At 43.7% G+C, this 24,332-nt stretch overlaps 1 protein-coding gene across 3 annotated transcripts in view; it reads left to right on the forward strand.

The window, feature by feature from the left end:
• The window catches only part of NUP153 (nucleoporin 153), a 442,622-nt gene that overhangs the window by 409,769 nt on the left and 8,521 nt on the right, over positions 1-24,332 (forward strand). For 2 of the 3 annotated variants that reach the window (XM_086965112.1, XM_086965111.1), the window contains exons 20-21: positions 3,408-3,665; positions 24,132-24,300. In XM_086965112.1, coding sequence (XP_086821238.1) covers positions 3,408-3,665; positions 24,132-24,300 — 427 coding nt within the window. The remainder of the gene's footprint in view (positions 1-3,407; positions 3,666-24,131; positions 24,301-24,332) is intronic. The other variant, XM_086965113.1, reaches the window with a different exon arrangement.

A 24,332-nucleotide genomic window follows, 5' to 3' on the forward strand; every position in this document is an offset into this window, starting at 1 on the left:
CTGTGCTTGGGAAAGTGAGCGAACTTTAGGCTTTGTCCTTGTAACCATCATATACATCCTTATTCCCAGTCTAGTTGGTCCTCTGGTCAAAAGCAGCATTTCTGCCAAACATAGTCATGCCCTTTTTCATAGCGCATGCATCACCTTGCTGACTTTTGACACCCTGTGAAATATGAAGAACTCCACCTTCTTGATCCTACGAGGGTTCTCCGCTTTTGCATTGATTGGACCAGAGACTGTTGATTTAGACAAACAACTGTTAGCGTCTCTAGAGCGAAAAAAGGGGAAAGTGGTGCAAAACCGAACGATTGTGGTGTTTTATGCATTAAGATCTGTTGTGGGCTAGCCAAAAAGCAGCTCCCAAAAGGCTAGCACTCCTATTCTACAAGAACAAAGGCTGCTTCCACTGCACTGGTGTGCCAGTCTTGGACATCTGCCAGGCTGCTACATTAGCATCCCTCCACAAAACGGAGCTAGTCTGCCTGGATGCCCCGGTTAGGCAGGATGGGCACTTTACCTGGTATGTCCTGAAGGATGTTCTGCTGGGCCATTCCACAGATCAACCACTGGTGGAGGTACTGCTTTTTGGATCCATTTATGAAGTGAGGAATCTGCAGTTCGTAGTCTGTTAGAACAAGTTACTTACCTTCGGTAATGCTTTTTCTGCAAGAGACCCTATCTAACCACAGAGTCTTCACTGAGCCACAGTGGAATGAACTAATTCAGTCCATTAATAAGATCCCACTCTAGAAATCTGCACACTGGCATATTCTGATCTGACTCTAGGGTCTCTACCATAGAAGGCATTACAGCAGGTAAGTAACTTGTTTGTTTAGTCCATGTGATTTCTGTCCTCAAAACTTGGGTGTGCTCGGTCTACTTCCACATTTCATATCAGTGGAGGAGTTTCCCAAATACACAACTGTAAGCAAACACTGATTAGTTGCTTTTGGCCTCATATTGACCCGTCCCTCGCTTGGTAATCCTTCTGATTCATCAAATATGTGGCTTCCGATGCAGCATGTGAGGTTTAAAAAACACATCCCGTTATCTAGATTACTGGTTACTTCAAGGAACATCAAACACAAGCAGTTCATACGCTATACAGAACATTTCACAGCCTGGGGGTTTCAGTGACTTTGTTGGAGTTCCTTCCTTAGATTCAACTGAAACAATATTGGAGGAGCTGAGTGAACACTTCAGAACAGTGGGATTAGAAAGAAATTGAAGTGTGTTGAGAAAGACTAATTAATTGTGGCAACACCGTTAAAATGAAGTTTCTACCTGCAGATTTCTTAGCTCTCCTATGCCGGTAGGTTATGTCTAGCTCCATCATGACACTAGAAGCAATGCAGGTGTTCCATCATAGGAGCCATATATGGTCACCTTGTAGTAGTCTAAGGATAAAGGATGAAACAAAAGAAGAGGACATTCAATTATGATCTACCTCAATGTCTCTTGCAGTCTCTGGTCCCAGGAAGCACACTTCTAGCATTCGCTGGCCCCAAACTAGTTTCGAGCTCCTTGCCAGTGGTTATCTGCTAGTGCGCAACCAGTGACATTTCCAGTGGAGGCTGACTTTTGAGGATTTCACTTTCCTCTCACCATACCTCTAGCTTAAACTCGATGGTGCAGCCAACCCAGGGTCTTTCCCTCGGACTCCTCCGGATTTGAAGCCTAAGAAATTAGAAAGATTTCTTCGCTTTTTGCTACTAAGCCCAGTTTAGCCCAAAGGTCTATGATTGCCACGTGTCTGGTGGCTAGATATAATCACCCTCATGGAATATGAAAGAACATGGTGATCCCCAGCTTGCCAAGCCATTTAAAAGACCACTTTACAGAGGTACTGAAATATGGAAAAATGATTCTATGCAGATCAGGGCATGTCTGCACCCAATGGGCTTTGTAGCTAGTGCTATGAACTGCTCTGAAGATTTGAGGAGACACACGACTACGGCCCAGGATTCTCCGAGAACATGCAGGCAAGCCTAATTGACATGCCATTTGCTGTTTGTTGCCTATTTGAGGATAATGAAGACTTGGCCTTTGAGAAATTCAAGACTGCAAGAATTTTATGCCAAATTACTGGGACTACCATCTCCAGTTCGAGACTACAGGCAGTTAGTGACATTTTGAGGATGCTCAAAAGGTTTTACGTTCCACCAGCTTCAAACCGTCCAACATATGAACGAATTTCTACGACAGTACAGGGGTAAAGGAAAAAGTATTGAGCCAGGAAAAGTCGTCCTAGTTCTCCCCAGTACCATCTGGAAAGCAGCTTTAGTTTCCCCCTATGGGAACATGTGCAGCCAGTTGGAGCGAGGGTGTCTTTCTTTCTGTAGTCCTGGAATGAAATTAAGTCGGACCAGTGGGTCATGTAGATCATACAAAAGGGGGTGAGCCCTTCCTGCCAGCAGGCATCTCCCCAACTCCATTTCCCACAGTCTCTTCAGTCAGAGCATCACTTTTGGATACTAGTGGTAGGGAGGTAAAGATGTATCCATCCTAGACCTTAAACTCTTTAACTTTTGCCTTCACTGGAATCTAAAGACTGGGAGGTTGCCTATTGATTTGTAGGATGCATATTTCACTTCTCCTACCAATAGAACTCGTGCCTTTAATATTTTGAATGAAATCTAAAGAAATACATTAGGAACATTGAAGATTTTCTTTTTAATGCTGAGCTCTATTTTAAAATATTTTTTAAATATCTTTCTAGAAGGCTCAAATATGAGTTGACTTCCTTTGCTAACGTTTTGTTCCTCTACCAAGCCCGCTTTATATATCAAATCACTGTGGCATTTAGGGGGCCTATCCTTTGGGGACTCAGTAGTGCAGTACATTAGGCATTGCTTCAGCTTTCTCCTTGTTGAGCCTTCTTGCTCAGGCAACAAAAAATGTTGAACTGTAGGATGCTCTCCAACCAAATGTTAAAATCAACCTGATAGTTTTACATGTTTAGACATGTATCGTTGACTGTGTTGAAAGATGAAATTATAACAAAGGTCAGTCTGACTATCCTCGCATCACTTGATTTTATTTTTTAAATAGTTACAAAGTCTCTACATGTGGCCTCACCCATGGCCTTCATAGTGTGTGTGTGTGTGTGTTAATCCATTATGTTTTCAGTTTAAAAAAACGTTGATCACCTTGCTTCCTTTGCTGATGTGGTCAGGTCACACTCCATCACACGAATGGTATAGATTTTGAATAGGGATTATCTCCATTTTACATGAGACATTGGCAAGTTTTCTTATTGATGTGCGTGCGTTCTATGAAAGAAATGTGATTTGCCAATTGCCACATAGTATTTATTGATGAAGGTAAGACCAAGCAAAATGTGGGGTTGAGAAATAAAAGCATGCGTAATGTTGGTACAGATTCTCTTCTTTCTGTACCGTTCACAGGCACCACCAACTCTCCCTTTATGTTTGGCTCTGGGTCTTCAACAGCTGCAGCACCATCCTTTGGTACCAGCAAGACACCAGCCTTTGGTCAAGGCACAGCTCAGACAACCAACCCCCCCTTCACTCCAGTGTTCTCTGCTGGATCTCAACCTTCCATTGCCTTTGGGTCTGGTGCAACCAACAGCCAGCCACCTGTGTTTGGGCAGCAAGCAAGCCAGCCGCCTGCATTTGGCACAGCCACAACAACATCGAATGCTGGTAAGACCATGATATTGGTTTAACATCCAGATATTTAATTCTTGTTCTGAAAGTGAATACTGTGTCTGTGAATCTAACTGCCTGATCTTGTGTTTGAAAAGACTGATTTGCTTGCACAGGAATTACCATTCCTGGACATCTAATAATGCTTCTTAAAAGGGCTCTTTAAATATTAGTTATTGTTTACTTTGCTTTACCACCACATTATTCCAAGATTTCATGCAGTCTTCGGACAGTGTTACGCTTTTCACTAGTGATTGGCACAAAACCTAATTCATCTGTGTGGTGCCGTGGCCAGGGTAACTGACTCCGGAATCTGGGGATCACGGTGCGATCCCCGGGACCGGCGGCAGATTAGCCCAGCACCATGTGACTCTGGGCAATAACTTGCTTAATCTTCCCGACGGCCCCCATGCCCCTAGAGACCCTAACGGGTGATGGTTCGCGCTTTACAATATGTGGATTATTACTATTATTATTGTCTGTGCTAAACACAAATTATTCTTTAAACAAGCTTGGGTTGGTTAGAAGCTGGTGGCCTTGTACCCTAAATAGTTATTTCTGTATGATTTTCTCATTTCATAGTGAGTTCACCAGTATGAATATACAGTGAACTTAGGAAGAGTGGGTAAGGTGGATAGGATGGGGCAGACAAACATAGCCAGACCCATATTTTGGGCTGGTTTGCGTATGTCTCTTGAGACTTAGCCGATATCTGGGTGAGCCTGCAAATTCGTCTTGCAGTAGAGATTAGTTACCTGCTAGTCTAGGAGCTACAGGGCACAGGCTATAGGAAGTGATCTGGTCTCGAAAAAGACATACATAAGACCCCGATGACCGTGAAGGGTTTGCATGATGACAGCTCAGTCTGCCCGTGTGCCTAAGAAGTGCAAAAGGAGCTTCCCATTCAGCTTTGTTAATGGGGAGCTTCCATCATTCCCACTCTGTTTTCAAGGTGCCTATAATACACCCAATCAGCAGAGGGAAACAGCAGTAATCTGTAGTCACGCCCTCACTTTAGAGCCTGGTTTCACTGTATGGGTCAGGTGACCATGATTTCAGAACCATACGTACAATCTTTGTTGCCCTCAAGCATCTTAAGATATTACTGGAAGCCATGCTAAATACCACACCTAACCTGATCAGTTCCCAGTGAAGACTGGTGCCATCAGTGACCACAGTTGGTGCCACTGGCCTTGTACATTTCCAAGACCGAGAGAATCATGAGACAGACCCTAAAATAGAGCCTTTTCAATTTTAAGGCACCTGCGAGGCTCCCTAATAAGGGCTAATCCAGTCACTTAATCTTTCCCCGTGTAACAGTATAGGAAATATCTGAGCCATTGCCCTGATCACCAGTTATCTGGAGGTCTCCGTAGCAACTTGCACATTAAACTTCCCAAGAAGATATGGATTACTTTTGTTGGTGTTCTATTTGTTTATATAGTGGGTCTTTGGGCTCTACATTTCTGGGATGCTACATGTATAATCTGGACTTTGGACTCATTTTAGGGGGTTTATACTTGGGGAACATTTTGATCCTTCTAGAATGCTCAGACTGTCACCTGTGCAATCATTCAGTAATGCTATACTATACGGTAAGAGGAGATGTGGCTATAGTTTAGGTGATTTAGCAGTGTAAGATTACTTCAATAATTGTGGTGTTTCTTGAAGTACAAAACTGTAAGCTTCCTTGTGGAAGTTTGGTATATTCATTTCTAGAAGGTTACTTAGATCACGGAATGTATTTAATTTAAGACCTAATTTTGAGTTCCAAATTTAAAAAAGTCAGCAAGGACTTTAAAATGGTGTACATAGAAAAATTAACTAATTGTAATTTAAATAGTAGAAACTAGTTTAAAAAAACGTAACTATCATTAGCGAAGCAATTACGGACAGGGTCTGAACATTCCTGAAGGATCAGGCATCCATCTTACCAGGCTATCGAAATTTTCAAGCCCCAAGTGGAGGGAAAGGCTGGGTCAAAGTGTATGAAACTGCACACAGAACGTTGAAGAGTTTTCAAAAAGTGCACTTGAAAAGGTGGTCACAATTGTTTCTAGGAGTGAACCCTTTTATCCAAACCCTTGACACCTGCTGTGTACTAAGTTTGCGGTCTTAGTTTGACACCAGAATGTGCTTGCACCTCCTTGCTTTCATTGCTTTTCTTAGTTTTAACTAATGTATTTATTCACGCTTTAGTTATTTCCTTTTTATAAAGTTAAGCAATTACTGGGCAGTGATGATATTGAGTGTTATTCACTGTCATGTTGACTCTAAGTTTTTAGCTCCCTCCGCTTTCTGGGGGTAAAACTGGCCAAGCCAGTTAAGTGAGTGTTGGATACACAGAAGGTGAGGATGTTGTACATGCACAACGGTGCAAGAGGCAGTGAGGATCAGTATTCAGAATATTGACCAGACAGTGAAGGAAAAGGAGGAACAATGGAGAACTTGAAATCTCCAAAGGAGAGTGTGGCACGAAGTTTTCGAAGGAAAACTGCACTCATATTGGGTTGCAAGAAAAGCTCTCGTACTGTTTTTCCTGCCCATGGGCGCCACACCCGAAAAGAATTTGCAATAAAAGGAAAGCGAAGCAGTGCCTCTTGGAGCGAAGAAAAATATATTTGGTGAAGGTGGTAATTTAATCCCTGGCAGCCACAGATGGATCAGAGACCTTGCACGTACAAGTGTGAGAAGTGGTCGGTAACATTAGAGTAGTGGGATCAAAATGCGAATGTTCTAATAGGAAGTGATTAGAACGCCAGATAATAAATGTAATGCGCCTGTTACCCATTTCACTACAAAATAAGGGTAACCGGCTAAAGAACCTACACTGAGCTCTAATTTGCAGGATTCGGGCATCCCTGCTAAATTGAAAAGAACCTGGAGTTGCTGAATAGAGCACATCTAAACAAGCGGGTGTTTTCCTCATTTGCAACCCCCGATTATGCTCCTCAAAGCATGCAGACTCCATAGAGACCACCACATCATCACCTTCTTCATCAACGAAAAGGTCAAACTTAACCCGGCTCAACCTGCCAAAACCAAGATCTGGAAGAGGGACATGAAGAATCTTAACCCAAACTCCTTGCCTGCCCACACAGGCAGTCTCCTTCTTCCCCCGACGGGCGTCTCTGATGTGCATTCACTGACCGACCTCTACCTAGACACTATGTCTGCAATAATCAATGAAGCCGCACCCCTGCAAATGAAGAGTCGCCTCCAAGAACTCGAACCCATGGTATGATGGTAGACTCAATGAAGACAGACGTGCTATGCGCATGGCAGAGCGCACGTGGAGATCTGACCCCTCAGCACTGCACCTTAGAGCGCTTAAGAGTAAGAGAAACGCTTACTTCAGAAAAATCAAACGCTCGAAATCAGTCTTTAGCAAACAGCTGGATCAAGCAAAAAAACGACCAAGAAAACTGTTTGAGTTAGTCAAAACCCAAACCAAGACGCACCTCTACAACCTAACAGTTCAACAAAGGATATTCCAAGTTGCGAAGACTTTTCTGCTTTCTTCAAGCAAAAGACCGACAATATAAGAAGTGATCTCCTCAAGGATGTAAGTCGATACTCCAGCTCCATATGCATAACTAACACTCAACCTAAAAACAACGCTTCATGGACGTCCTTCGACACCTATACTGAAGAATCAATTCACAAGCTGCTCGGCACCTTGAAACCCGCCAATCACCTCACAGACCCCCTACCTGCCAACGCTGTTAAAGCCCTCACCCCCCTGCTCCTCCCACTCTGGACTAAAATCATCAACTGTTCCCTGCAACAAGGACTCATCCCAGACTCCCTCAAGATAGGGCAAGTCACGCCTATACTCAAGAAACCCACAGCTGACCCGGCCGACCTAAACAATTACCGACCTATCACTAATATTCCCACTCTGGCCAAATTGCTAGAAAAATGCATACAACTCCAACTGACAAAACACATTGAGCAGTTTGACCTCCTCAACCCTCACCAATCAGGATTCAGAGCAAAACATAGCACGGAAACGGCTATGACACACATAATTGATGACTCCCTCCAAATCCTTGATCACAATGAGCCTGCCTCCTCATCCTTCTTGACCTCTCCTCAGCATTTGATACGGTCAAACACGAGAATCTACTGGAGCTGTTAAATACCAGAATGGGCATATCCGGGACTGTTCTCAAATGGTTCACTTCCTTTCTGCACAACCGGTCTCAGAAGTTCAAGATCAACAACGCATTGTCCTCGCCTGTGCCCGTAACACTAGGCGTCCCGCAAGGCTCCTCCCTATCCCCCACATTGTTCAACCTAGTCATGGAACCACTCACCACCTTGCTTCAAGCATCAAATGTACACTTCCATATGTACGCCGACGACACTCAGCTCTACCTCAAGCTTCAATCCCCTGAAGACATCACTTTTGAATGCCATACTAAGAAACACCCAAGCATGGCTGGCCGACAATCACCTTAAACTAAATGCTCTGAAAACTGAGTTCCTTCTGATCTCACCTCCTGCGAAAAAGGCCATCACCCAAACCTGGCTCAATCATCTAACCGCACTAAATGTCCAGCCCACCATCGTGGACTCTGCAAAATCCCTTGGCATCACACTTGACTCCAATCTTGACATGCAGCAGCATATTAGCAAAGCAACTAAAGGAGCCAACTTCCAAATCAACACGCTGAGAAAACTCAAACCCTTCCTACCACCCAAGGACTTCCGAACTGTTGTACAAGCCCTAGTAATTCCTCGCATAGACTACGGAATTGTGGCTCTCAGCGGGCTCCCCCTAACAACGGCGCCCCTACGAGCCTCCTTGAACGCGACCGCGAGACTCATCACTGGTTCAAGAAAACACTTGCATATATCCCCCGACTTAAAGCCCTGAACTGGTTGCCTTTTGAAGCCAGAGTTCAGCTGAAAATTGCCTGTATGACACACTCGGCCGTACACCACAAGTCACCCAACTACCTCACTCACAAGCGGACTATATCAGGAGGCTCAAGATCCAACAGAAGCACAAAGAATCTCCTCCTGAAACCTTGTAGATTCCGGAAGGAAAAAACATACAAACGCTCCTTCTCTGGAATGGCACCTAGGATCTGGAATGCACTCCCACCAGAAACTAGGCTTATCCCCTCCTCTGTACTCTTTAAGAAAGAGGTAAAAGCCATCCTTATGACTAAGTTCACCTGAACCCTATTGCTACTGGAACAATGACAGTACATGGCTCCTATATTATCGGCTACCTGAATGCTTATCTATGTTAGACTCTTTTATGACTGCTACTGGATCAAAATCATTGCACGGATGCTATATTATTGGTTTCCAGATTGTTTATTAGGGCTGTACACTATGACTTTAGTGCTTTACTAACTTGCAATCCACTCACTACTGCCTACTATTCTGTTTTCAACAGTGTGGTTACTCACCCTCTGGGGTGCTATAATCTCATTCGAGTCGACACTGGACGGCTTCTATATTATTGTTTCTTGATTGTTATTAGTGTGCATACTCTTGTGCGATTGCTACCCTATTTTGCAACTCACTCACTACCGAATTTTATACTGTTTTCAACAGTTGGTTTATCCTACCTACTGTTTCTGTAAAGCGCTCTGATATCTGCAAAGATCTTGTTCGCGCTATATAAAACTTTAAAAATAAATAAATACTAGAGGGTAGTTAAGACAATGGCACATCAGTGATCCTGCAGACACCACAGAGTTGAGGTATTGTATAGATGCAAGTGAGTGTGAAAAGCTTTAATTTCGGGATTGTCGGGGGAATTTACTCCTGGAGGTCCTTCACGAGACGCTGAAGTTCTAGCTGGAAAACCAGTACTTACCAAAGTCGTTAATGACTTTTAGAACATTAGAATGATGAGAGCCACATTCATAATGGTGACTCTCACCTTATAATGGCTGGTATAAGCCTGGCGCTCCAACATTCCAATATTTGCCTTTTGCCTTCATTGGGGAGGGGGGGAGCAAGTCCAAATAAATATAATTTCCAGTTAATTTAGAATAGTATACCCTCAGTGGGTGGAATGTTCAAATACCCTTATTGGATTTGAATGGCATTGCTTGTTTTAAACCGTTTTCACCGCAAGTAAAATATGTGCTCGGCATTCAGCCCATTTTAGTCCAGGCGTCCTCTTTGTACTGGAATTTAAATGTAGCTTTCAATACAGGGTACTAAATTTATGGGCACAAAGCTCGTTGAAATCAGTGCTTAAAACAATATTGCCATAATTGTTTTGTGCTGTACTTTTTTATTCTAATGAACAGTATAGAAAACAAACACTGCATTCTTTGAACTTTTCAAATGTTTTTCTGACAGTGAAGCTCTACAAAGCTAGTATGATTATATTGGGCTATTGTTTTTTTTATTGATCTAGTTTTAAAACATGCTGTATGCTCCCTAAAAGTGTAGTCTTGCTGTGAGCAGACTCTGGCTCACACACTTGTGTGATGACACACACTCCTGAATACTGTACGTATTATCACAAGGACAAAAGGGTGTGATCGGCAAAATAGTCCAAATGTTCTTTATATCCCTGCCATTGAATCTCTCCTTGTGTTAATGCACCATTCAGTGCAGGACTGCAGAGAGAATAGCTTCCTTTTGAAAGACTTGCTTAACCGGTTTAGAGATTTCAGTAAGGATCAGAAGGGTAGTGGGTCAGGGCTTCAAAGAGGGTTCTGAGATGGCCAAACACACGCAGCTAGGAGATCCTTGGAGCTATTAAAATGAATGAAAGCGGAAAGAGGGATTTTAGGTGCATTTAATCTTGGCTAGGAAAGTGATATCTCAGTTTAAACAATGAGATCTTGATGTATGCCTTTGAAAGCAGATCATAAAAATGTTGATTCGAATAAATACATGCACTCTAAACATTTGGTACGTTTGCAGTGTGAATGCGCATGCATGCATAATGATTATAAAAGTGGTCTTTAGATGAGTCTCGCTACAAAGGGTTGCTGGTTGGATGGGAAATTGAGCTCAATAGTACGTATTGTTGGTGGTGTTCCCGACCACAGATATCGGCCTGTTCCAAACTGTGCCCTTGTCTTTAGTGTATTTGTATGTAATGCACTTATGTGCTTGGCGGGTCTTTTGTTTCTTCAAAATGCTGGCCTTCATTTAATAGTTCTCGAAGCAGAGGGGTCTCTATAAAATTCCCTGCCATCACACCAGCAATCCCGGACACCATACTGTTTCCAACTACCATCCTCCCACCCAACGAGCTCCTTAATGTGAGCTTTGAAAACTCCTTCTTTACCACTATATTGCATTGAGAAACCATGCTTCAAATATTCAAGAAAATAATCCGTGCTATCACTTCCACACAGCCATCATTCTAATATTTGCTCCAGTATTGTAAAATAAAACTGTTATTCCTAGCTCATAAGCCTACTGAAGTATGCCTGCTTCCATCGAACATGTAATACATGACCTACATGAAACCTGTAAACCTTACTAGATAAACCAGAGTCCCTGCCTGGCATCAGATCAGTGGAACTTCAAATCAAGAAGTTACTGAGCTGCTGAAATATATGGGGCTAGTTCAGATGTCCTTGTGACTCGGTTAGTTGGTCAATTCTTCTAACAAATTAGTGGTTTCCGTGAGAACACCAACTTTATGATATTGTGAGTACAATCAATTGTCCAATATGACTTCTTACTTAGAATTTCAGGTGGTATTGAAGATATACAGTCAGGGTTTCTCATGGAACTTGATATGGCGGAGAAGGTCTAGTTCACGCATCACAAGCATCATTAAAAGTAGATCTAAACTTGTTAGATTTTTTTTTAAAGGCATAAGATTGTATCAAGCCAACTTGCACAATAACTTTAAGGAGCTCTTTGACATCTAGGGTTTCTGACATTACAGATTTGCCACACTCTACGCCAAGCAGGGTAGACTGAGCTTTAAATTAGGATTACAGTTGTGTAAATTTAACATAGAATGTAACTAAGTGCACAGTCTGCTTATAATCACACTGGTGCGTATGTACCTTACTGTACATAGTCTCTTGTTAGTTCTTTTGGGGAAGTCAAAATAATTTCCAGTGTTAGTATAAAGGGAAGTAAGACGGTATCTTTAATAAAACATGCTCATTACCTTTTAGTTGTAGCACACTAGCCAACTCAAGGTAGTATCATGGTCACTCTGTAACTTTTCGGCTTATCTGTGTTATTGGGAGTTACTTTGTCAATGGCTGTTTAAAATGCATTACATTTTTCCAGCGTATGTAAAAGCTGTGTACACAGACAAGACAGTTAGACTTTGTCGACAACGGTTGCTCAGTCAGGTTCTTCCTCTGCTGCAGCAGCAGTCTGTGGGCAATAGCTGTAGTCAGCAGTACTTAGAATGGGGCGGTGGTGTAGCAGAAGTTTGCACCTGGGAGAAAAGGGACATGAGATTGACATTAACCACACATTACTTAGGACACTTCTGTAAAAGGTGACATGCTGGTTTACTGCATGTCAAGTGAGCAACATAGGAATCTTAGAATGGAGATGAATTTTAACTGCTTTGGTGCTGAGAATGTCTCCATGCAATCCTCTGCACCAGTTATGTGCTGAGGACGGCTACATGCCGTCCTTGCTCCCTGGGCAGGAAATCCTTCCGGTGCAAGCACCAGAGAGATCTCCTTTTATTTTAGCCTCGGAGCTGGGGAAGAGCTTTGTCAGCTCCCGAGCTATTTTATTTTTTGCTCTGAAATGATGATTGGTGCGCTAACTTTGATTTCAGAGAAAGTGAAATGAGCCGATAGTCATTTCACTTCACTGCTTCAGTGCTAAAGGTAAATCTCAGCTCCCTGAGCACCTAAAGACAAGGGAGAGGTATCATTGGAAAGGGGGGTATGGACCCCTGCTTAAAAATCGCTGCAGTAGGGGTGATTCACTCAAGTAGGGAACCAATCTACTGAAAACCAGGTACTTTTTTGGGTGGGATGGGGGTGGTGGAGCTTCCCCTTTGCAATGGGCTAGTGCTCAAAGCACACACACTTTTCCGGGGGGGGAGGGGGCTGCCGACCCAGTCATCGGGCCTAGCACCCACCCTTTTTAGGTTTTGCCTAGCCAAGGCGTACGAAGTACGCATGTGCTAGGAAAAACCTAATGAATAGTATGGGGGCTGGGAATCCGCCCCCGTCTTTCATTGGCTAGCTCCATAAATGGAGGCTAGCCATTGAAAGACGGCTCTGTCCGTCAATCCCGGACCAGATTCGGGGGGCGTTCCCGAGAATTTTTGGCTTTTGGCGACGTCAGCCGAAAGCCTGTCCTCGGGAACGCCCCCGAATCTGGTCCGGCATTGGAAACACCGGAAGATGATGTCCGGCCCGCCGCCTGGTTGTGGGCGGGGCCGGGAGGACGTGGTTTCGCTTCCCCCTTCCTTGGGGAAGCCATTGCCTGCCTTGTATGAATACATGTATCCTGCGAATAGAACTGAGGCACACTTGGCTAAAGCTAGCGTCCGAGGATCACACAGTCTGTCTGGCCGAATGGGGCAGCCAGGAGGATTAACAATGGGGCTCCATAATGTATCAAGTAGCAATCTAGCCACTGCCCTAAAAAAGCGATTAACCTCCCTTGCTGGTGCCGAGAAGCTTCCTAGTGACAGGAGGCTGACACATATTTAATTACAAGTCTGGTGGGGGCGTGGCTCTGGCGCCTGGCACTGGGAGCGCCATGTTACACTGGGCACCGCGGGCCTCGCGCAGCTCGGCACGTGGAAGTGTCTGCTGCAGTCTCCTCTGCGTCATAGGGGTACCTGTGACAGCACCGTCTGTGCGGGTGTGAATGTGACACGGTAGGTGCTCTCCCGAGTGTCTCTCTCTTCTCGAGAGCTCGTGAGAGCTTAGGGAGAGAAGGAAGATGGGGGAAAGGAAGCGGGAATTTACTGTGCTCTCCCCTTACTCACAAGATGTCCCTCCCCACCTTAGACCATAAAACACTTGTCACCCGTTATGTATTTTTTATATTTCATGATTGTTTTGCCACACTAGGTATGGAATACTTGGCCCCTTTTTTTTAAACGGATCATGTTTTTGAAAACAGAAATGCAAATACTGCACCTGCTGTTCGGCTGTCCGTTCTCTGTGGTACAAGAACAGGGCATGTTAGAGTGTGCTCTTGAGAAGAGGGAGATTTTATGAACGCACACATTGCACAATGAGCACAATTGTATGCAGAAGTGAAGGGTTGCCTCGCAGATTCCTGCAGTGTTCTGCTTGCAGTGGTCCGTGGTTTCAATGGAAATGTCCCCGTTTTGTGTACATTTCTTGCAGGGGAGGCTGATTGCATCAATACTAGTGGTGAATGCGGGTATCATGTTTGGATGTGTTCGTTGTATTCGGATATTTTCTGTCAACTCGAGTAATCAGCTTGTGACCAGGAAAAAGGAAATCAATGAGATACATAAATTATTCTTCGGGAGCGGGAGTTGTGTGTGCGTGTGTGTGTGTGTGTGTGTGCGTGTGTGTGTGTAAACACACACATATATATATAATAAACACGCAGGTATATAATTTGTCTTTTATTTCCATTGTAAAACAGGCCATGACCCCCCCCCCCCCCCCCCCCCCCCTCCCTAAACTCAACTGTGGTACTAAATCTCATGTTATATATTGTGCACCTGCATATATGGTTTGTGCCAGAGAATTTTATTGTGTTTCTTTTCTTTATTTATTTTTGTAACCATATTTCACTGAAATCAGGATGCAGAGGCTATTGCAATTTGTTCAGCACTGTACAACCACACCGAAGGGATATCTGTGACTATTAGGGGAGTTGTTTCCCTGTGTAGAGTAATAGTTGAATGCAATCTGTGAAGCAACATAGGGGTTTTTCTCCTGCTTCTTTTGCTGAATTGTGATAATAACATCTAATTTGATCTTTGCACCGAAGTAATAACGTGTGAATGTGCGCTTATTAGTACGGTTAATCTAAATAACATGTTATGTGTTAATGGGCCACATTTATTTTCAAAGCCATGGCATAAACATGGGTGTAACTATGTAAATGATTAACCAAGGGAACAACTAAACTGGCATTGGCAGCAACTTGGGAGCAGCAATGCATCAGCAAAGCTTTAACCAATAGTGTAGCAAACTGTGAAGGGTGTTAGCAAGCAGAGGAGGGAAGCCTGGCCTCGAGGCGCTTGACTTGTAAATTGTAATCTAAACTGGATGTGGTGAGAAGTGGACGAAAAACACCACCACATCACTCAGGGACACCACCATATCACTCTAGGACACCACCATATCACTCTAGGACACCACCATATCACTCTAGGACACCACCATATCACTGTAGGACACCACCATATCACTCAGGGACACCACCATATCACTCAGGGACACCACCATATCACTCAGGGACACCACCATATCACTCAGGGACACCACCATATCACTCAGGGACACCACCATATCACTCAGGGGCACCACCACATCACTCAGGGGCACCACCACATCACTCAGGGGCACCACCACATCACTCGGGGGCACCACCACATCACTCGGGGGCACCACCACATCACTCGGGGGCACCACCACATCACTCGGGGGCACCACCCCATCACTCGGGGACACCGCCCCATCACTCGGGGACACCACCAACTCACTCGGGGACACCACCAACTCACTCGGGGACACCACCAACTCACTCGGGGACACCACCAACTCACTCGGGGACACCACCAACTCACTCGGGGACACCACCAACTCACTCGGGGACACCACCAACTCACTCGGGGACACCACCACATCACTCGGGGACACCACCACATCACTCGGGGACACCACCACATCACTCGGGGACACCACCACATCACTCGGGGACACCACCACATCACTCGGGGACACCACCACATCACTCGGGGACACCACCACATCACTCGGGGACACCACCACATCACTCGGGGACACCACCACATCACTCGGGGACACCACCACATCACTCGGGGACACCACCACATCACTCGGGGACACCACCACATCACTCGGGGACACCACCACATCACTCTGGGACACCACCACATCACTCTGGGACACCACCACATCACTCTAAAACACCACCATATCACTCGCATTAGGAAAGTGTAAGCTATTGGCTTTGTGAATAACAATGCTATTAATTTATTTATTTTCAAAGCCAACACATATTAAAATAAAATTGTCATTTACAATACCAATAGCTCACACTTTCCTAATGCCAGATGACAGTGGAATGCGGTGTGCCCAAACACCCCAGAAAAAGGGGCCAATCAGGGAAGCATTACAACAAGAGCCCGTAGCTCTCCTTCTCTCCTCGCCCCCCCTTCCCTGAGCCCGCAGCTCTCCTTAGTCTCTCCTCGCCCCCCCTTCCCTGTGCCCTGCTATTGTAAATGACAATGCCATTTATTTATGTTAAAAAAAAACATAAATAAAAATGTCAAGAGCAATTCCAATAGCTCTAACTTTCACAAAGGCAAAACCATTGCATTGTAAATGCTTGTTAAATAACCCCAGCAGATTGGAGGGGTCTTCCCACTAGACACCAATGATTCATTTTTAAAGGCAGAATTGATTGCACACTATTAATAATATATCCCTATTTGGGTGCATTGTACGATGACAGACTGAGCTGGCACGTTTTGAAAGACGGCAGGACAGCTTCTTTAGCCATGAGTACAGAAGCAGTTTTAGGCTTTCCAACTAGATTGAGCAGCAAGCCCATTAAAGAGAAGAGTTGTTGGAAATATACAATGCCAAATGCCGCTTTGGTGCACTTTATGGCGCCGGTGTTTGGGGCATCTGTGATCAACTGACGTTGGAGAAAGTGAAAAACAGGTTCATAAAAAAACTGCTCCCTGTACTCAAATCCACTGCTAATTATATGTCATCTCGAAATTGGCCTTTGGCATGTAAGTGATTTTGTAAGACTGCAGCCCCATCTTTTATGGCTAAGGATATGGACGAAGGAGAACACTTTATTAAATCGTGCAGCCCTGATTGAGGCTCTGAAAAAGAGCTCTAAAATATATCGGGTGTCATATATATCGAAGACCTAGAACTGGCTGGGCCTAGATGAGCTGCTCCTGGACCCTACCACCTTTAGCCAGTTTCCGGAAACACCTGGTGAAAGCCTTCCTAGATAATTGTGCAGAGGAAAGGATGGCTAAAAACTCAGTCCACGGTTGTAGCTCATGCTCAAATCAGAACATGTCTTGGCATTTAGCCGCATCTTCAATGGGTAAAAAATATACAACAGTGGTACCTGTTGGTCAGACTACACCTTGGCACTGTCCATTTCTTGGTGGCGAACATGATACACTGATCTCTTCTCGTCCACTCTTTCAGCCTGTCCCTGCGCTGGATTGTCTGTACAGGGCGCCATGTACTCTATCCTCTTTTTGCAAATACTGTTCTGCATTGAGGTCTGTATACATCTTGCCATTCTTGAAGCAGGCCAAGATAAGGCAGTGTAGGGCTGCCCTGGAGCTCCTCCAAAGGTTATCCACAGCAAAGCTGTTATTCAGTCGCAACTTACACGCAGCGGGCTATACGCCTGCGCTCTGTATTATGACCGGTATAAAATTGGCCTCTATAATAATTGTCTTTTTGACACTGAATGCTCAAAATTCAATTGATAATTGCACTTATGGTGTATTAGTCAACCCAGACCGTTATAAACAGGGCTTAATTACATATTATCTCAGAGACACTTGAACGGAGACGGGGGGCGTCCGGGTTCTGAGCCGTGGGTGATGCTTCTGGTACCCCGCTGACCTGTGGACCATTGTTGCTGCCCTGTCGCCGTGCTGTGCGTGGGTGGTGAAATCCTTCCTGATGTGCCTGCTACCCTGGTGGGACTTGTGGTCCCAGGGTGATCCCGAGTACAATCGCTGCCGTTTGAGCCCAATTACACACAGCTGCTGCTGCTGGGGGGAGGTGCTGTCTTTGCGCTTAAAGCGCCGCCTTCCCCCACGCAACGCGGGACGCGCGCGGGCAGCGCCGGTAAAAGCCCGGGACAGGTGCGGGTCCGTCTGCGGCCGTCCGAGGCCAAAAGAGGCCGGGCTGGGCCATCCCCCGTGGTTCTTTTAAGGGGTTCTTGTGATATCCAGGACTGGGTATGCTATATTGCTAAGTCAGTTGCATTTTAGACTGTTGCTTTATTCCAGTTTGGGTGTGTCAGTACATCAAAAGGGTGGTTGGGTCTCGTATTGAGTTGTTAATAATGTTCACTAATCCACTCGTGATAATTGGTATTGACATTGAAAAACTGAGGCGCCTGTTTAAGGAGCTGTTCAACCTATTGCTCTTAGCAACATTAAGTTTCTTTGGCGCATTAATTCAGTATATACGCCATATTCATTAATTGTTGTGTTGCTGTAGTGAATAGCAAGGTGATAGTAAGGCGTTGATGGGGAGCTATAGGTTGGAGGTATATTTGTGTAAAAATAACTAGGTATTTTTCAAAACGAATGCGCTAAAATGATTAAGCAAAAATGTTTAGCGGGAACTTTGGATGGCTTTATCCTACGAGCAGAATCGCTTATAACACACGAAATAGCGCTTGTGGAAAAAAGGTTGTCCCTGGATCCTTCAACCCTGCAAACATATAATGCTCCTAGTCCAGTTGCTAACACAAATTCACGGCAAATAACACCAAATATGTGTTTAATATCCCCTGTGCGTACTTTAGAGAGCACATCTGTGGTGCACCCCCAAACTAATGATAGGAGCCAGTTAGATCTAGATGTGTCCCTAACCCCGCCGATGGTGACTAGACAACGGGGGGCTAGGCAAAAGATGCAGGAAAAGGGTAAACCCAGGCCCAGGATACAAGGGAAGAGGACACACCAAAAAGGGAGGAGTAGGCGAGCTAAAGACATTATTTAACAAACAGACTGAAACAACCGATTATACGAGTCCTGGATGTAGATCATTTGGTACTTAAACTGAGATGGACTACATCCCGCCTCCTACTGGTGCAGATAGTATGGTGGAGTCGTTAGAAGCCATTGTTGCTGATATCTGTAACATAGACTGTAGACTGTAACATAACATAACATCTTTAAGTCTACCCTAGAATCAGTTCAGGCACGAATAGACAACCTTATGACTGCTAGAATAGAGGACTTGGATGAAAAAATTAAAGGTATTAATCAGGCTGTAATCGAATTCGATGCTATGGTTAAAAAGGGGAAAGATAACTTGGAGGAAGGCGTAAAACTGATTGTGGATCAATTATTTTGTGATAAAGAAGCGAATGCTTTGCCCCAGTTAGGACTAGTCACTTCTAGTGAAATTGATGTTGGTGGAGAAAGAGTTGGACCATCTACAGAAAAAGAACCCAGAAGCAATGTTCCTGGCTTAGGCAGAAGTAATTTTGGCCAGGTAATAGGGAAATCAAACCAGCCTAGTAACAGTAATTTATCAGTACCTATATTAAATCTTAGTGAAACTAATACTATCCCGAATAGCGACAACCTAAGATTACCCCCAGCTGCATGTCCATATGTTTTAATCTTACCTGGTTTACCTGCCCTGAGGAGAGAACAATCAGAAAGTTGGCATGAACTCCGGAATGAGGTTGTGGATTGGCTTCAAAAATACAAAGGATTCAGCCCACAAAAAATGAGTGAGATTATTATGGTCCGTAGGGTGGGTTGGGTAGGAGAACAAAAGAAAGATATTGAGGGGGACTGTATAGTTGTAAATTTTAATCGTCCCAATACAGTCCGTCATTTACTTAGAGTATGTGACGAGATGCAGAAAACTCGTACCAATATCCATGCCCTCCCATTGGGATATTTTTACAGACCGATTAAAGAGGGAGTAAGTAAGATGTTTGGAATATCATTCCCTCTTCATACCTCCAATAGATTTCAAGAACTTTCTTCTCTCGAGATGGTATATTGACTGCGAGCACGGAGGGCTGTAGGCACTGGTTCAGAAGTGGGGAGGAAAAAAACTGGGGGAAATGGGTTCAGTGTCTCTCGTATGGAAGCTGACGCACAGTTATCAGATAGGGAAGACATAGGAACTGATGCTTTGGTGAGACAGAATCCGCCAACAACACCGGGTGTTGTAGAAGTTTTAATAGGTGCGAATAATGTTACAAAAGAGGTAAACATAGAGGGCACCCAGACAGATATGAGTGGTTGTATCCCGCCAAAACTTAAAACTTATATCATGGAATATAGCGGGACTTATGAAAAATCTCTGTGATCCGGAATGGAGTGCCTATATAGACTCTAGTGATATTTGTTTCCTACAGGAAACTTGGGCGTTGAGTACACCACATAGAGTTGGATATAGGACTTTTAATATTGATGCAGTGCCCTCAGCTAGAGGTAGGCCTTCGGGGGGGACTCACAATATGGGTAAAGGTGACGTTGGAGATCCGCAAAGTATTATTGGCTATTGACTCTCTAGATATACTTGGTCTGAAGGTTATTACGGAAGAAGGCAGGGTCCTTCTTTTAAGCAATGTTTACAATAGACCCTAAAGTTTGTCTAAAGAGTCTCTAATATTGGGAAAGTTGGACAGTTTCCTAAATAGCATGGATGAGAAACCCAGTATGATACTAGGTGGAGACTTGAACTGTAACTACGAGCCAATTATGGGTCTTGGTGATGTTCTTGACGAAGATAGGGCTAATAATATTTCTCTTTTAGACAATGTTGAGCCGGTCCGTTGTACTGGCAGTCCAAATTATGAGGTTGGTTACTGTATATGGGTTGAGGGTTTGTAACGGTCGTCTTCCCTCAGACTCCTCAAAGGCTTCAACTTTTGTTAAAAAAAACTCCCAAAGTGTAATTGATTATATTTTAGTATCCTTTGACATATGGCCATATTTAAATGACCTGGAGATCATGCCTAGGTTTGAAAGCGATCACCGCCCAGTCCAATTGACATTTAACACCAGTTTATTTTGCAGTGCTACTGTATAGTCGAGAATCTGCAAAATACAAACAATGATGCCCCATTAGTTAGTAACAACCGACGATCCTTGAAATGGGCACATATATTGGCACATGAAACTGTGCTAGTAGGCATTTACTCGCTTTTCGCAGACACGTTCTCCAGTTACTCAAGCCAACCAGCAGGGGATAACACTTTTATGGATTTACACAATGGGTTTTTTAAATTGTTGATAGCATATGTAACAAAAATGCCCAAAAAAACCCAAGACAAGGCAAAAAATCCAGTTGATAGAAAATCATGGTATGACAAGGATTGTCGCATCGGTAAAACTAGGCTTCTAGAGGAGAATAAAAGTAAACTACCGGAAGTGATTAAGGTGGCGAGAATGCCAGATTGAATTGGGACGAGGAAAGTTGGTCGGATCTGTTAATGGCAGCGAAAAACAAGGACCAAGTAGGGTTCTGGAGATTGGTGGCTAATGGTAACCACACAGGGAGAGTGGCCAAGGATGTGTTCCTCGATGAACAGACTTGGGTCGAACATTTTTTGCACTTATATAAGGCTCCAGATTTCACGGGGGTACGGGAAAAGGATTCACCTTCACCTTGGCAAACCGTCTGTAATTATCCGCTAGAGTTTGCTCTGGAGGAAACTGAGCTAGCAATCAATGCAGTAAAAAATGGCAATGCACCAGGGCTAGTTAAAACTCCGGGCAACCTATACTAACATGAGATCAATGTATGGGCGCCCTATATTAATCATTTGTTTAATATATGGGCAGCTGGTGCAGATTTTCCAAACAGTTGGAAGGGTGCGGAAATTGTTTTAATCTTTAAAAAGGGCGATAGGTATGATCCATCTAACTATCGCCCGATCAGTTTAATGGATATTTTACAAAAAGTGTACTCTAGGCATATTTTAACACGTATGAATTTATGGATGGAAGAACATTCCATACTTACTAAGTTCCAATCTGGTTTTAGAAGCAAAATAAGCACTTTTGATAACGTTTTTCGTTTTTGTAGTCTTTGTTGGAAGTACGTCCATTTAAGGAAAGGACATATTTATGTTGCTTTTGTAGACCTCAGGGCTGCATTTGATTTAGTTTCACATGATCTTTTATGGGATTCCTTGTATTCACAGGGGTTGCCAGTCTGTTTGCTTCAACAGATTACAAGGTTACACGACAACAACTACGCAAAAGTGCGCTGGGAACCAAATGGGGAATTAACTAAAGCTATTCCCATAGAGCGAGGAGTGTGACAAGGATGTGTATTGGCCCCTACGCTCTTTTCATTGTTTGTAAATTATATCCCAGCCCACTTAGCGGATTGTAACAATGACTCCCCTAAGCTAAATGGAGAAAGGGTTCAGCTCTGCTATTTGCAGACGAAACGATATACATCTCCCAAACTCCCAGTGGTCTGCAATCTCTTTTAAATTCATTCCAACTGTATTGTATCAAAAAAGGTTTGGAGATTCATACGTAAAAGACCAAATGTATGGCGATAAACCCTCACAAAACTTTTAGGGGGAATTTATTTTTAAATAATCAAAAACTTGAAATGGTACAAAACTTCGTCTACTTGGGAGTTTCATTAGACTCAAAGATCTCGTGGAAAACCCAAGTGGAGAAGAGTAAATTGTTATTAACTCAGAACACTTTACCCATTTAAAAAAAACAAGGGGCGAGTCTTTGCAAGGCTGTTTCCCCAGCACTTGAAGTTTTTAAATTCAAGGCCCAGGCTGCAGCGCTATACAGTGCAGAAATATGGGGGACTTCGGGTGGGAATGTTTTCACGAATAGTGAAAATAATTTTTATAGAAGCCTGCTGAAGCTACCCAAGCGAACTCCATTAATACTGTTAATGCTAGATTTAAATATGAGGCGTACAGACCACTGTGCAATTCTATGCCCCTTATCATTTTGGGTAAGACTGTGCTGTACACCAGAGCTTGTTGATTATAGAGAGGGTCTCCAAGAAGTAATGAGACTGGACCTGCATAACTCTAATGCATGGTCAAAACATGTGCGCATATGGCGATATAGAATTGGACTGTCACAATTCTGGGAAGATCCTAATAGCTTGACGCAAACCTCAAAAAAAAACTGGTGAAGACGGCCATACTGGCGGTTTAATGACAAGTAATGTATTGGCTTTCAAGGATGTTCCGCATTTTGAAGGTTTTCTGGATGAGGTCCGTCCACCTTTGGCCAAAAGCCTTTATATAAAATTTAGGTACGGAATGTTGAAAGTTAACATAACATTAGCAAGGTGGTTTAGGTCAAGCGACATAAATGTTAGTGAGCCATGTTTAATGTGTCAGAACTGTAGTGTAGAGGATGAAGAACATATCCTCTTTTTTTTGTCCAGCGTACAGGATGGCCAGGAAAAGATGGATTAAGCCACTGTGTAATGCTATTGGAGTGCGTTTATATAAGGAAGTACATAGGATTATAAAAACGGACACTAGACAATTCATTGTCTTTGGTGTCAGCAGATTCTTATTTGCAACAAGCTTGGTACGCAAAAAACAGGGTATAGACTTATAAATGGAATTCTAGTGAGTTAATTGTTTTGTACCTGAATCTAATGTGCTGCTATTCTGATTTTATTAAATTGATTGTTATATCAGCGATATTATCGTAATTTTAATTTCGGAACTGGTGAAATTAATTTTATATATTGTATTATGCTATGCCTTAACTAAATTATGGATTTTACTTCATCAATTTCCAATTGTACCCAACTGTCTGCAAAATCATTTATTCCTCCATGACAAATTGTGCTATGTATTGTTTTTATGTATCTTTTATGGCTCAATTAGGCCGAAATAATGATTATGAAAATGAAATAAAATATTATCTCAGGGCTTAATTACATATTGTAACAGAATTGCTGTGCAAATGGCTGTCCCTCAATCAGCACATATCGTTTTATGTAAAATTGACATCTTTTTACATTGTGTTGCTTAAGGGCTTTTTAACCCCTCCCCTGCTGGTGACGGAACCACTCCGTCATCAGCCGCGGTCGCGCTGTGCTCATGACAGAGCGGTTCCGTCACGGCCTGCTCGGAACGCCGGCGCGGATTCCGCGCCTGCGCTGAGCGTTCCATTGAGCGGGGGGGGCCGTGACGGAACCGCTCCGTCATGAGCACAGCGCAACCGTGGCTGGTGACGGAGCGGTTCCGTCACCAGCATGCGCCTGCCGCGCGGCCCCCCTGCCCCCTTAGCACTGCGGCGGAATAGCCGCCGCAGTGAAGGGGCTAACATGTTTATGATGTATTTTGTTTGTGTACTTTTATGATTTGTAATCAAAATCGAATAATGGATTGAAATGCCTATACAGATAAACAATGAGGAAAAATGTATGATGGTTTATTGCGATCTCTTTGAATGTTCAGAAACCACGAGAATGTTGTCAACTTTTTTTTAAACCACTTGTTTTTTCAAAAGCTTTTGGTGGATTGGCCTCTGTGATCAAATATATATTAGTAGGAGAAGGCAAAAACTCCTTCGTAAAAATAATTATTTTATCTTTTCAGGTCCAGGTTTCCAATTTGGTGGGAATAACAGTTTCAACTTCAGCAGCGGTGCTCAGAGTGGCATCTTCACATTTGGTTCCAATTCTGCAGCGCCTCCAGCCCAGCCCCCACAGCCTTCATCCACTGGCGGCTTTGGATTCAACCAGCCTGCACCATCATTTACATTGGGGTAAAACATTTTTGTTGCTGCTCATACTTCCA

The sequence above is a fragment of the Lissotriton vulgaris genome, chromosome 4_1 (genome assembly GCF_964263255.1).
Source record: "Lissotriton vulgaris chromosome 4_1, aLisVul1.2, whole genome shotgun sequence".
Classification (NCBI taxonomy): Eukaryota; Metazoa; Chordata; class Amphibia; order Caudata; family Salamandridae; genus Lissotriton; species Lissotriton vulgaris.